This window comes from Lytechinus variegatus, chromosome 14 (genome assembly GCF_018143015.1).
Source record: "Lytechinus variegatus isolate NC3 chromosome 14, Lvar_3.0, whole genome shotgun sequence".
Classification (NCBI taxonomy): Eukaryota; Metazoa; Echinodermata; class Echinoidea; order Temnopleuroida; family Toxopneustidae; genus Lytechinus; species Lytechinus variegatus.
The window spans coordinates 31,882,804-31,896,313 of NC_054753.1; the positions used below are offsets into that span (position 1 = coordinate 31,882,804).

Below are 13,510 nucleotides of genomic sequence, written 5' to 3' on the forward strand. Positions count from 1 at the left end.
CCAGAATAAAACCAAATTACAATATCCCCCTGTCACTCCAACCCTCTCCCCCAGAATAAAACCAGATTACAATATCCCCCTCTCACTCCAACCCTCTCCCCCAGAATAAATCCAAATTACAATATCCCCCTCTCACTCCAACCCTCTCCCCCAGAATAAGACCAGATTACAATATCCCCCTTTCACTCCAACCCTCTCCCCCAGAATAAAACCAAATTACAATATCCCCCTCTCACTCCAACCCTCTCCCCCAGAATAAAACCAAATTACAATATCCCCCTCTCACTCCAACCCTCTCATCCAGAATTAAACTGAAAAAAAAAATGTTGCGTAGAATAACAAGAATATTGATCAAAAGTTTGATCCATCATGAGACAGCTGATGTTGAATAAAAGAATAATAATCTGTTGTCTCCCAAATGGATCACAAATTTGATCTATCGTGAAACAGCTGATGTTGAATAGAAGAATAGTAATCGGTTGTCTCCCGATGGATCACAAGTTTGATCTATCGTGAAACAGCTGATGTTGAATAGAAGAATAGTAATCGGTTGTCTCCTGATGGATCAGAAGTTTGATCTATTGTGAAAAAGCTGATGTTGAATAGTAATCGGTTGTCTCCCGATGGATCAAAAGTTTGATCTATTATGAAACAGCTGATGTTGAATAGAAAAATAGTAAAAAAAAATCAGTTGTCTCACGATAGATCGTAAGACAACCAATTACTATTCTTCTACTCAATCCATCACCACGATGAACCTCTTCCACATCATCTTAAAAACGTTAAAATTCAAATACAAAATATATCAATAGTGTATATCAACAAAGCTAAAATTCACCTACTGTTACGTGTTAGTCAAAAAAATCTGTGTAAAAAAAATGTGTGTACTACTGATAAGAGATATTCAAACAATTTTAGCCTTTAAATCAATTAAGCATGCATGTATTGTACACATGCATGAGGCACAGATACAATGATAGGTGATAATTACCATAATTGAAATAGCAGATTGCTAGTCCTATAGTGGAGATGAAGAGATGTTTGGTAGTAGCAGAAGTGCCATGTAGATTATCTCTCAGGAAAATACTAAGGGGATATCCTAAAAAGAAATCAAAGGGAAAGTTAAACATCAACTCCATCTACATTTCAAAATTTATCAATTTGCCCAACATAATTTAAAAATGGGCTATAAACTGCACCCGTAGATTAACTGCAACCCCATTCTTGGATGAAACAAACACAAAAATATTTCATCAAAAACACTTTCTAACCCTTCTCTGACATGCATATTCAAAGGACCTGAAATAAACATTAAAAATAAATCCAAGTATCAAACAAGTGCAATGCCTCTGGCAGGCTTGCCTGCATTACGCAATTTGATTTAGCAGCAGTGCTGACTTTGAAAACAGCTATTGAATAATTATTCACAAAAAAAAACATTCATATGATAATAAAATACTATGTCCATGGACCCAAAATGACCTTTGACCATGATCATGTGATCTAAGATGTGCGCAAAACAACTTGATTACCTTAATGTCTATGTTTCATGAATTCGGTCCACATACTTTTTAAGTTATGACACATTTCAAAAACTTAACCTTAGGTTAAAATTTCGATGATTCCATGTTGATTCACCCAACATGGTCGTCATTGACCCTATTGACGCTTCACTTATTATTTCAGAGATGTATTCATCATAAGAGCCACTTGAGCTTGGTCATGTACATGTAACCTGAAACTCAGGGAGGATGTTCAGTAATACTTGATTAACCTTATGTCCAATTTTCCTGAATGATCTTCATGTAGGTCCATATACTTCCTAAGTTATGTTGCCATTTCAAAATGGATTTTGACTTTATGCTGATTTTAATATGCAAAATATGTTCCACTTTTGTTATACTTTAAGTTACAAATAAATGAACCAAATGGTGTCCGTATCATTTGACCTTAAAGGTCCTATGACACCAATTCCATCTTATTCTAGATACATATCTATTATTAGGTACATGTACATGTACTTGAAAAATACGAATTTGCCATTGGTTCCTATGTACGACGAACCGGTGTTGAATTATTCCATGGAAATGAACTTCCAACTGGAACGCCCATTAAAAATTTTTGAAAGAGTCGACCGATCGACCTGTCACTCATTGTGGCATCATCGAAAGGTTTTCCCAGCTGTGCAGCCGGACCCCTAGTTATTGTACACATTCCTTGTGTAGTTGCTGTTTCGACCGAGCTCATCCTTAACAGATTTTTAAAGATTTTTATGAGGTTTTGATCATGGCTGCAGCATCGTCATCAGCTGCGTCAGATTCTTCAGACTTTGAAGATTCATGTTCTGAATATTATTCCAGCAATTCAATTTATTTACTTTGAATCCACAAGTGCAACCACAATAGGCACTTCACGCTCCAAACGTCAACAACGCTCAGCAGCTTCCTTCCCTGACGTCATAATTGTCATGTGATATACAAAACCAAATCGGGCTGAATTTTTGTGGGCGGGGCAAATTTGGCTAAATTTTCAATATAAAACTGCCTTTGAACCTGATGTGGGATGTTTTTCGGGTAAAATTTTGATGGAACCGTAATTAGTAACCACTAAGCTAACGAATAAATCAGCATCTTTGCTGTATTGTATTTCATGGGACCTTTAACATTATTCTAAAAATAACTGGAAATAGCCTAAAATTTGCAAACTACTAATTAGGATTAACAGTTTAAATGCATATTATGTGATATATTTTGATAAATTGGTGAAAAGGAAGTTTGTAATTAGTACTTCTTGAATCTAAGATGATTGAATTTGTATTATATGACAATGAGCTTGAAAAATCATAACATTTTGAAAGATTTTAGATGAAGGCCTATCTGTACTGTACATGTATGTTCAAGGTCAAGGTCATATAAATCACAAATAATCAAATCATAATAGACCCCAAGTATTACAGACTGCCAGTAATGCAAATATCAACAAAGTCATGAACAGACAAGTTCGATTCAAGTTCTCTCACGTGTGATGAGAATCACTTTTGAGGCACTTCAAATTTTTATGATTTCAGAATAATGTTAAGGTCAAATGATATTGATATGATTTTTTAGTAGCTTAACAGACTCGACTTGATCATCACAAATCAAACAATAACTGGTTAGACAGTGTGTACCTATGCCGGAACTAAGTGACCATGATGTGGTATTCATGGATTTGACTGTTTGGGCATATAGGAATAAACCAGTTAGGAGATATTCTTCTAAAAGAATGCTGACCTTCAAGGTGGTCTTCATGCAGATCTATGCTGAAGCATAGGCAGATAACTTTGTGGCTTCTCATGATAATGTATAAAATCATTATAATTTTCTTTAAAATGTTAGTTGAGTCACACTGGTTCTTGGAGTGTCCCTGCGTCATATGAAGGTATTGATTCATAAATGTGCTACATAGGTTCTGGAGTAGGCCTTCTCGCCCAGTCGGGCAAATAAATATTTAATTGAATACAAATGCTTTCTTGAAATTATAGTTCACTTGCTCAGAAACAAATCTGTCAAAACAAAGTAAAACAATTTCACAACAAAATATTATGATTTTACATACAATCGGCCATTATTATCATAACGGTATAGCTATTATCACTTCTCATAAACCATGTTTGAACCATGTTATCACGTTTATTTTTTTTAGAGTTAATTTTTATCTTGTCCATCATGACCCAATATCATTGTGAATATACTCTTTAATTAATTTCCTTTTATATTATAATCATATTTTTTTATGGGGGGGGAATTGCAGCACACAACGAAAAGGTAGAATCACTGAAAAGAAATAATAGCCAATTTTTATATAGCGCTTTTCCCAGAATGGTTCAAAGCACTTTACAGCATATCATTACCCTGGTCAATGGATTCATTTCAATCCCGAACGAAAAGTGCACAATTTCCACTCCCTGGGGAACATTCCTTGCATTCATCGCAGCGACGCAGCCTCATTATAGCGCTGGCAAATTCAAACATACAAGATCTTTCGCATTTTAAAGAGTACCCATTTAGCACCTGGGTCGAGAGTGGCAAAGGTTGGATAAACGCCTTGCCAAAGGACACTAGAACGCGGTGGGATTTTAACACATGACTATGACCCTCTGTCTGCAAGGCGAGAGTCAGAACCACTAACAATTTTATCTTCATTTGATCTCTGTTAGACACACCTATTTTTTAATCAATATCCAATGAGAAACACGCTTTTATAGCTCTCTCGTCTCACTCAACCAATGGAAATCCATTCGGCCAGGTGTGGTAAAGGAGTGATATTGCGTCAATTAATTGAATTCAAATACGCTTGCACTATATGCTTGTGCGTCTTTACAGAGATTTCTTTTTAAAGAAATGACAATACTCTCATCTTTTTTCGAAGTCTATATTGCATCTTTTCAGGCATAATTTCAAAGACGATATAAGGAAAAAAATGTCTTATGAAATAATTTGATTGTACAGAAATAACGTTGAGGTGATATTCTCAATAAGTATATATATATATTTTTTTTCATGTCAACATTTGGAATTAATTTACCTAGAAATATTGATGAAATCAACGTCGTGGAAATAAAATAGCCCCTACCCTCTTTTAAGTTTATTTTTATTTTTTCTTCAAAGATACATGGGCGCAAGCACATCATTCTCATTGCAATGGTAAAATATGCGATTGGTAAGTCTACTTATGCACTGACACTCTGTCATCTACATGTATAGATACGCAAGATAAAATTTTAAATTTTATCTGAGAGAATACCGCCCCTGGCAGAGAGACAGAGCTCAGACTGGCTAGCTAGTACATGCACGAATGCGTGCGTACGTGAGCCTCCTGCCGGCCTTGTAAAATAGATAGAGCTTTGTTTGATGATTTATTGTCTGATATGAACCTCATCCCCCAGAAAATAAAACAAATTATTTTAAGTTGTAATTCAAAAATAAGGTAAGTTATTTTGGATGTTAATAGGCTCCGTTTTGACAAGCAAAGAGAGAATACCGCCCCTGGCAGAGGGACAGAACTCAGACTGGCTTGCTAGTACATGCATGAATGCGTGCGTACGTGAGCCTCCTGCCGGCCTTGTAAAATAGATAGAGCTTTGTTTGATGATTTATTGTCTGATATGAACCTCATCCCCCAGAAAATAAAACAAATTATTTTAAGTTGTAATTCAAAAATAAGGTAAGTTATTTTGGATGTTAATAGGCTCCGTTTTGACAAGCAAAGCCAAATGACAACTCACCAACGTAGTTACTAGACTCTAGGATTTATCTGCCGAGTAATTTGAATTATGTTATCACAGAATCGTGATATCTGTAGGGGAAATATGTGCATTGGAAATTGCACATGGTGGTAGTCATAATGGACCCCTATGTACATGCAACTGTTTCCCGAAGTTGCGTTGATTTTTTTTCCATACCATGTGTATGGAAGAACGTGGTACAGAAAAAAAAAACAGCTTTGAAATTTGAAACTGTGTCCTACGGTACCAGTCACCATTCTCTGATTACCCGTTTCCCCATTTCCAAGGCTTGTTCATGATTTTGAGTGTGGAGTTTGGATGATGTTTAAATGGCAAGCGGAGCTCGAGCATATGGCACTAGGTAGGTACGTGACAATCCGCGCTTCCGCAGGTTCTTTCCTTGCACCGCGCTATTGTTCCGCCTCTTGTTTGAGTGCACAGTGCATGTCTCTGCTAAACTCGCTGTAACGGTGCTATTTTTAGACCTTACATCATGAATGGGGTATCTATCAAGAGATCGGGAATCCCACTTGATATCGCTTTTTTTTTCCGTACGATGAACAAGGACTGAGATACCACCATCAAAAGATTGGAGACGGATTTGATGCTTTAAATTGCAAAAAAGGAAGGTATGTATAGTTTTGAATGTTATATATCTACGTAGAATATTTATTTAATTACCTGCATATGAAATATCTAAGTGATTTGATTACCAAAACAATGTTTTTTAGCTCCGAAACTTGCTGTATGTGCCAAGCAAAAATTGGCTGCATGACCGGGCGCGCATTATAGGCATCCTGGCAAGTTTTCACGGTGCTGCGCTGGGCTAGTATGTGGCTGCCAGCTATGCTAGGGCGCTGATCTTGCTGCTTGCTGAAGTGGGGTTTATTGGCACAGCCGGTCTCTCGGCAGTCGAGCTGCCCGATGCAGTTGGGTGGGTGATGGGAGCAGTCGATAGTGAGTCGTTCATGCTGGATTGAACTAGATCTTGAATTGTTTACTCTTTTTTGTGGCTTTTTCAGAAATTTCTGTCATTATACCGTAGATTATTATTTTGATATTGATTTTAATACATACATTTTGTCACAAAAACATTCTTTCCTCCCAAGGTTACAAAGTCAAGATGGTTGATTGTTCAATCATGTTTCATCATTTGGAAACTGGATTCTTTTGGAAGTGGAATATCAATGTTGACTTTTTAAATTAAAATGCAAAATCTATAGTGTTTCTTCTTTTTCTTTTGAAGAAAAAATATATTTTTAAACTTTTCAATCATATTTCATTATTTTGAGACTGGATTTGCTCTTGAAAGGGGAATATTATAAATGTTGACTTTTTAATTAAAATGCAAAATTATGTTTATTTTTTTCATATTTGTTTATTTTTTAAATATTTTTTTAGTTTCTTTTTTAAATTTTTGTATTGTTTATTTTTTCAATTTTTTGGGTCATGTTTCATTATTTGGAGACTGGATTTGCTTTTGAAGGGAGAATATCTTAAATGTTGATTTTTTTTATTAAAATGCACGAACTTTAAGTTGTTTATTTTTTTGTTGTAATATTTTTTTCACTCTTGTAAGAAAATACATGAAAACTCAGAGGAAAGAATATTTCAATTCCAAATGGGTCTAAGTCCTGTATTTATTGTTTTTTTTATTATTGTTAATTTTACTTCTTTTTGTTTTCATAAGGGGTGCAGTTGGAGGTTGTGTTTTAAACTGGAAAATGGGGACGGGATCGGTACAAGTTTTTTGTGTCACTTTTGTTTCTCTTGTGTTTAGTGTTTGTTTGGAGCTTAGATGTCTGTTTGGTTGTTGTTTAGAGCTTTGTTATCTTTTTTTTCCTGGTTGTTTTTTTGCTTTGCTTTGAAAGAAATAGACCACTCTTTTCCTTTTCTTTTGGCTTCAACTAATAATTTGAATTTATTTATTTTTCTTAAAAAAGAGAGCTCAAACAGGGCCTTTGTAATACAATGTATGTATACAAATCTAAGAAATACATTGGAAATGATAGAATATACTAAAGCTTAATTTTTATCCATCTTGCTACATACATATTTTACACTGACTTAGCTGCTCATGCAGCTCATCCCTCCTAAAAAAAATGTAATCAAATGTCCATTGTCTCTAAAATCAAAAGCTACATATTACACATGTATAACAAATTGTTGAAACAATAGAATACAAAGGAATTGGTAAAACAATCAATTACATCAGAAAAAAACACACTTGTATTTTTATTTGGTCATACAAAGTACAAAAGGAATAATTTTTATACATAAAAAAAGACTTAAGACTTAAAAAAGACAATACTAAAGTTGAAAAAGAGCTTGTAATTTATATCAGAAAAACAAAGAAATACATGAGAAATTATAAAAACAATACTTAAAACAAATTCATTTAGGAAATTATCTACATGATGCTGTTTTGATGCCAACTAAATTATATATATTACCTATCATGATCACCTTCATTTAGCAAAAAAAAGAGGCGAGTAATTGTGATTTTGAATAATTAATTACAAGAAATTATTTTACACATAACAAGAAAAAAAATTACAAGATGAAATGATTACACATCAATTGCGCCTTCTTTCATCTTTCCATTGATACCTAAATTACTTCATAGGGCTCAAAAACAAAGAAGTTAGAGCCTGTCGAAGACTTGGGTTCAAAATGGTCACAATGGTTCTGTACTCCATTGACTTTACATTAAGACAATGACCAAAAATTTGGATTAATATGCGCGACTTAAAGTGATTGGTTAACATTGGTTTGACTTTTAAAAAATCTCAGCTAGAAGGTCACACTTGTCACCTGTGTCTGTGATATGTTCCAAAAATGAAGCCCAGAAAAAATTGCGTTCGAAAATGATTATTAAGTGCTTCAAAAATTGAAATATAAAGTGACCGGAAACACCATCTTAATTTCATCTCATACACTTATGTGTACTATTTAGGTGTCTATAAGACGCCTATTTACAAAATTGGGGTTTACCTTGTAGTTTAAGCTTTTTATTCTCAATAATGGTTGTTTTCAGGGTTTATTAGTTGTAATACATGCACTTGTACACATGTTTCATCTTGGTTTGAGAATTTTTTAAATCGGCTGCTCACAAAGTTAAACAATACCTTTAAACTGGAATAACTTTATAATTTCTTCATGAAAATTATAGTTCTTGGTATCATTTGAAAGGTCTTTTTAAGAGCTTTCAAATGATACCAAATTTATTAATATTTGATCATTTTTTCATTTTTTTGGTCACATACCTACACTAGGGGGCCGCTGAGTTGCTATCGCTCAGCAAAGTTTCATGGGCAACATCCAGGTTTTATGTTGCCCCCAAAAGCATGATTTTGGGTGATTTCGAGGGCGGCTTTGGGCATTTTCGGGGCAAATTAGCCCGCCGCTCCCTTGTAATTTTTTTCCCTGGAACGAAGTGAAGTCAATTCCCCCTAAATATCATGAATATCCCTCAAATAGTGTCATTTAAGTGCTGATTTCTCTTCTCGTTGATAAAATATGGATCCGTCTTATAATTTCTAAAATGTTTCGTCTAATTAGCTAGAGGACGAGCGATTTTTCGTCATATCAAAGACACTACATAGAAAAGACTAGGCACAAAAACTATTTTACACGTAAATCGATGCAAAGCGTTACGTGAAGTCGGCAAAGTGACGCAAAGTGTCCAATCTTTTTATTGTAAAGTCCATGGTGGAATGTTCATTGAAAAACGTAACGAACAGCAGCACTGCTGGCTTCGTCAAGGCACTAGAATTTTCAATTTTTTGTTTAATAATTTGTCATCACTTTGAATGTTTTAAAAAAAGTATTATCGCCAGCAAAAATAATCTAAAAAAGGTACCGGTACCGGTATGTTTTTTAAGTTTACATTTATTGGTGTCTATATTTCATCGAACAATCGATCAGCCACTTTTTTTAATTTTGAAAGAGGGAGAATGAACGAGACAGAACTTTTCCATTTTTTTGAGGGTCCAGTCTTTGGCTTGTGCCTCAATGATGTCTATTCTGAATAAAAATGTCTGAGCCTGAGCTCTGACTCTGAGCCTGAGCAGGATTATGTAACCTGTGTCACGATAGACCTTCATCCATATAATCGACTTAAGAGCATAATTTTATTCTTCCCCTAAAGTTTTAATTGAGGTGCTATTGCGACCCCATTCTACCGTATTTTGGAGAGTAACCTCCATGCCCTCTGCCTAAATAATAATTTACACGGACGAGTCCTGAGCCCCGGCCCTTTTTTATGCGGGCCGGAGCTCCCCGGGCCCGGGTTATCATCAGATCAATCAAGAGACGGGCTCCAGCTCAGTTAGACTCAAAGAGAGCCTCAATCTAAGTTTCTCTTACCTGCAAAAATGGAAATTATAAGACGCAGGGCAGCCTCGTTCGTCCCAACCTTCCAAGCGAAAGTCTGCAAGAATCCACCATGACAATTTTCTTCAATGGAAACCATTTTTAATGTAGGCCCAAGTCCAATAGGAGTTAGGAATAGGAGTCTTGCACCGGTGGCGGTGGCGAATATTATGTACCGTACGTACGTACATGGAAACTAACGAACGTACGTAGGGGGCAGCAACCCTTTGCAGTAATAGATAGAGAGAATGGAATTGAGGGTGGGCTGCATGTTTAACAGGAAAATTTTAAAAGCCCTGTGATAATACTAAATGAAGGTCATTTTGGTACCGATATTTTTTTTTATAGAAGCAAAAAAAACCCAGAAGTTTTACTATAAAATGAAGGATCGAAAATATAGGTCATTACTTGGCAGCCCAATTAAGGGGATGGGATTAGATCACGCAGCAACTGGGTTGTGGGTAGAGTAAACTTTTACATTTTTTTTTTACTATACTTGGCTGTTCATAATGTATGTTGATTAAAGGACAAGTCCACCCCAACAAAAAGTTGATTCGAATAAAAAGAGAAAAATCCAACAAGCATAACACTGAAAATTTCATCAAAATCGGATGTAAAATAACAAGTTATGACATTTTAAAGTTTCGCTTAATTTCGCAAAACAGTTATGTTCACATCCTTCTCGGTATGCAAATGAGGAGACTGATGACATCACTCACTCACTATTTATTTTGTATTTTGTTATGTAAAATATGAAACATTCCAATATTCTCCCTGTTGTCGTGTGAATTAAACAATGAATTCCTCCCTGAACAGCAATTAGCATTGTTTAATACTATATTGATTGATTGATTATTTTATTTCCATGCAACAACTGAACATACAACATAAAACGAATCAACAATATTTAAATATCAGAACAATCATTACATGGGAGGGGACAGTCATAAGCACAGAGGCTTGAAAAGGACACCCCTCAAGAAATGACTATACGGCCCTGAATGCGTCTTTTTTTTTTTTTTTTTAAATAAAAATAAAATAACATTTACATTCTCCATATACGCAGCAGGGCCAAAATGAGAAACATCAAGCATGCCACAAAGATATAAAAATAAATAATATTACATAATTATAATGATATGTCAGCCGTGTATCGAAAGATAGTAATTTGTTTATTTTTAGTATTAAACAAAAAAACAAAACAAAACAAAAAAAAAACCAATGACTTAGATCGAATAGCTGTTAATAATAAAATGTTTGAAATCGAACTTAAATTTATTCAATGTAGAAGCGTAACGTATTGTTATGGGTATATTATTCCAGGTATCAGGACCAGTATGTCTTATTGACCTATGAGCTAAAGCGGTTATTGGGTTTAATAAATGAACATTTGTTGAAGTTCTCGTAGGATAATTATGAATGAAAGAATTTAAAACGAACATATGATTAAACGTGGTTGGTAATTGACGACAGTAAAGTCGGGGACATCCCGATAGACCGCGGGTCCGATAGACCGCGGGTCCGATAGTCCGCGGGTCCGATAGACCGCGGGTCCGATAGTCCGCGGGTCCGATAGACCGCGGGTCCGATAGTCCGCGGGTCCGATAGACCGCGGGTCCGTTAGACCGCGGGTCCGATAGTCCGCAGTGCGTGTAAAATTATGATCAGATATATCATATGTCATCGAGAGGTCCAAAGGTCAAACGACACGAGACCATGGGGTTCTATCAGGTGCGGATCCATGGGGGGGAGGGGGAACTGCCTCACCCACCCCCCCCCCCCCCCGCTCAAAAAAGGGGAGAGGGGAAAAGGAGAGAATAAAAAGAGAGAGGAAGATGGGAAAAGAAGATAATAGAAAAGAGAGTAAGAGGGGGAAAGGAAAGACAAAGAAAAAGGGAGAAGAACAGGGGAAAGAAGAGAAAAAAGAGAGGAGGGAAAAGGAAGAGAAGAAAAGAAAGCTAGGAGAAAGGAAAAGGAGGAAAAAGAAGAAGAAAAAAAGAGGAAGGAAGAGAAGAATATTTAAATAGAGAGGAAGATGGGAAGAAAGATACGAAAAAGAGAGACAGAGGAAGAGGGGAAAAGAAGAAAATAAAGAGAAAGAGAGTGGAAGGGGGAGGGAGAGAAGAAAACAAATTAAAAGAGAAAAAAGGGGAAAGGAAAGAAAAAGAAAGAGGGATAAGTAATGGGGAAAGAGAAAAAAGAGGAAGAGGGAAAAGAAAAAAAAAGAAAAGAAAGGAATAGAAGAAGAAAAATAGGAAGAGAATAATATTAAAAAGAGAGAAAGATGGGAAGAAAGATAAAAAAGGAGAGATGGAAATGAATGTCGAATGTCCCATTGGGGGATTTGAAATCTCATCTTTTTAGGTTGGAGTATCAAAAATTTTCAGTTTAATCGTTGAAATATGTATCGTCTTGATGACTAACTTTTCGACCAGTCCATAATATTTAACATTTCTGCTCGCGCTTCGCGCTCATGGTAATTATCTAGTTACATACGCATCCTGTTCAGGTTCTCAAACATTGCCAAGAGTGTTAAATTTTCAGGACAATATACATGAAATTTAATTTTTAGCTTGCATATGGCTTATGAGATTATAACACATTTATGTTGCTTATAAAGTAAATCTAGGAAATGACTGTTAGGACATGGGCGTTTGCCCCCCCCCCCCCAACAAAAAAGAGAGAATCAAGGCTAAGAAAAAATAGAGAGAAAAGGAAAGGGATTAGGATGAAATATACTATTATTTTCCAAATATTATGTAAAAATCTATCACAACCTTGTATTTTTGTAATAAAAGTGTCAACATATTTGCTTGCTCGCTTCGCTCACTGCCAACTTCTTATTAATTTTATGCGATACGCCATATCGAGCCCCCTCGAAATTGTTGGCTCATTACGGCTTTTGGACAAATCAACTTTGAGCGGCCGATCGGGGAAAAGATGGGTGAAAAAAATGGCCCCTCCCCCTATTGGCGGAAGCTGGGTCCGTCCTTGACTTAGGCTTTCAGGATAAAATACAGGAAAATTCTATTAAAAAAATCAGATCGCGCTTCGCGTTCTCATTATTTATTTAGGCCTTGCGAGATACCTTAATGTGTTTTTCAAGAATAAAATCTCAGATTTTCTTTAACGTCTACCCCCCCCATTTAATTTATTTTTTTATCTTGGTGCCCTCCCCCCCCCCTGCACCCATGCTGAATAAATACGCCACTGATGAGGATATTAGTCGAGCTTGCATATTTCCTAGAGGTTATCATTGATAATTTTGAAGGGTATACTAAAACAACAGTACAGAAACTACAGCTCCCGTTCACAATATTCTAGTAGGGCCTACTCTGGTGAGAAGTTAAACCAAATTGACCCCCCCCCCCGAAAAAAAAATCACTCGTGCTTCGCGCTCCCATTGATATTACATCATGGGCGGAAATCCCAGGGGGGACGTGTCCCACCTACTCAAAATAGTAGGGGGACACAATATCAAATGTCCCCCTACTATTTTGGTCTTTGATAATCATAGAAATACATCATTCTAAATCGAAATAAAACATGTATTTTGGGACGAGATGACCTTACTTTGGCGATGATAACCTTTTTTCCCCACCCCTTGTCCCCATAGGCGGATCCAGGGGGCCGAGCTCCCCCCCCCCCCTCTTGGCGGAGCAAAAAAAGAAAAAAAAAGAGGAAAGAAAGAAGGAAAAAATGATGAAAAAGAGAGGAGAAAAGGAAGAGAAGGACGACGAAGGCATAAAATAAGATGAGGGGAAGACTTGGAAGATAAAAAGAATCTTTCGTGCAACTATATAAAACTTTCGCTCGCGCTTCGCGCTCACATTGCCTATTAGGTGATTTACATAAGTTGTTCAATATGGA

The 13,510-nt window shown here is 36.1% G+C and overlaps 1 protein-coding gene across 1 annotated transcript in view; it reads right to left on the reverse strand.

Annotated features, from left to right (window-relative positions):
• Nucleotides 1-9,817, reverse strand: part of LOC121427538 (lysophospholipid acyltransferase 5-like) — a 30,798-nt gene extending 20,981 nt beyond the window's left edge. The window contains exons 1-2 of the mRNA XM_041623983.1: nucleotides 9,635-9,817; nucleotides 992-1,099 (exon numbers count right to left, since the gene is read on the reverse strand). Of these exons, the coding sequence (XP_041479917.1) occupies nucleotides 992-1,099; nucleotides 9,635-9,740 (214 nt within the window). The 5' untranslated portion in view covers nucleotides 9,741-9,817. The remainder of the gene's footprint in view (nucleotides 1-991; nucleotides 1,100-9,634) is intronic.
• Between the last annotated feature and the right edge of the window lie 3,693 nt (nucleotides 9,818-13,510).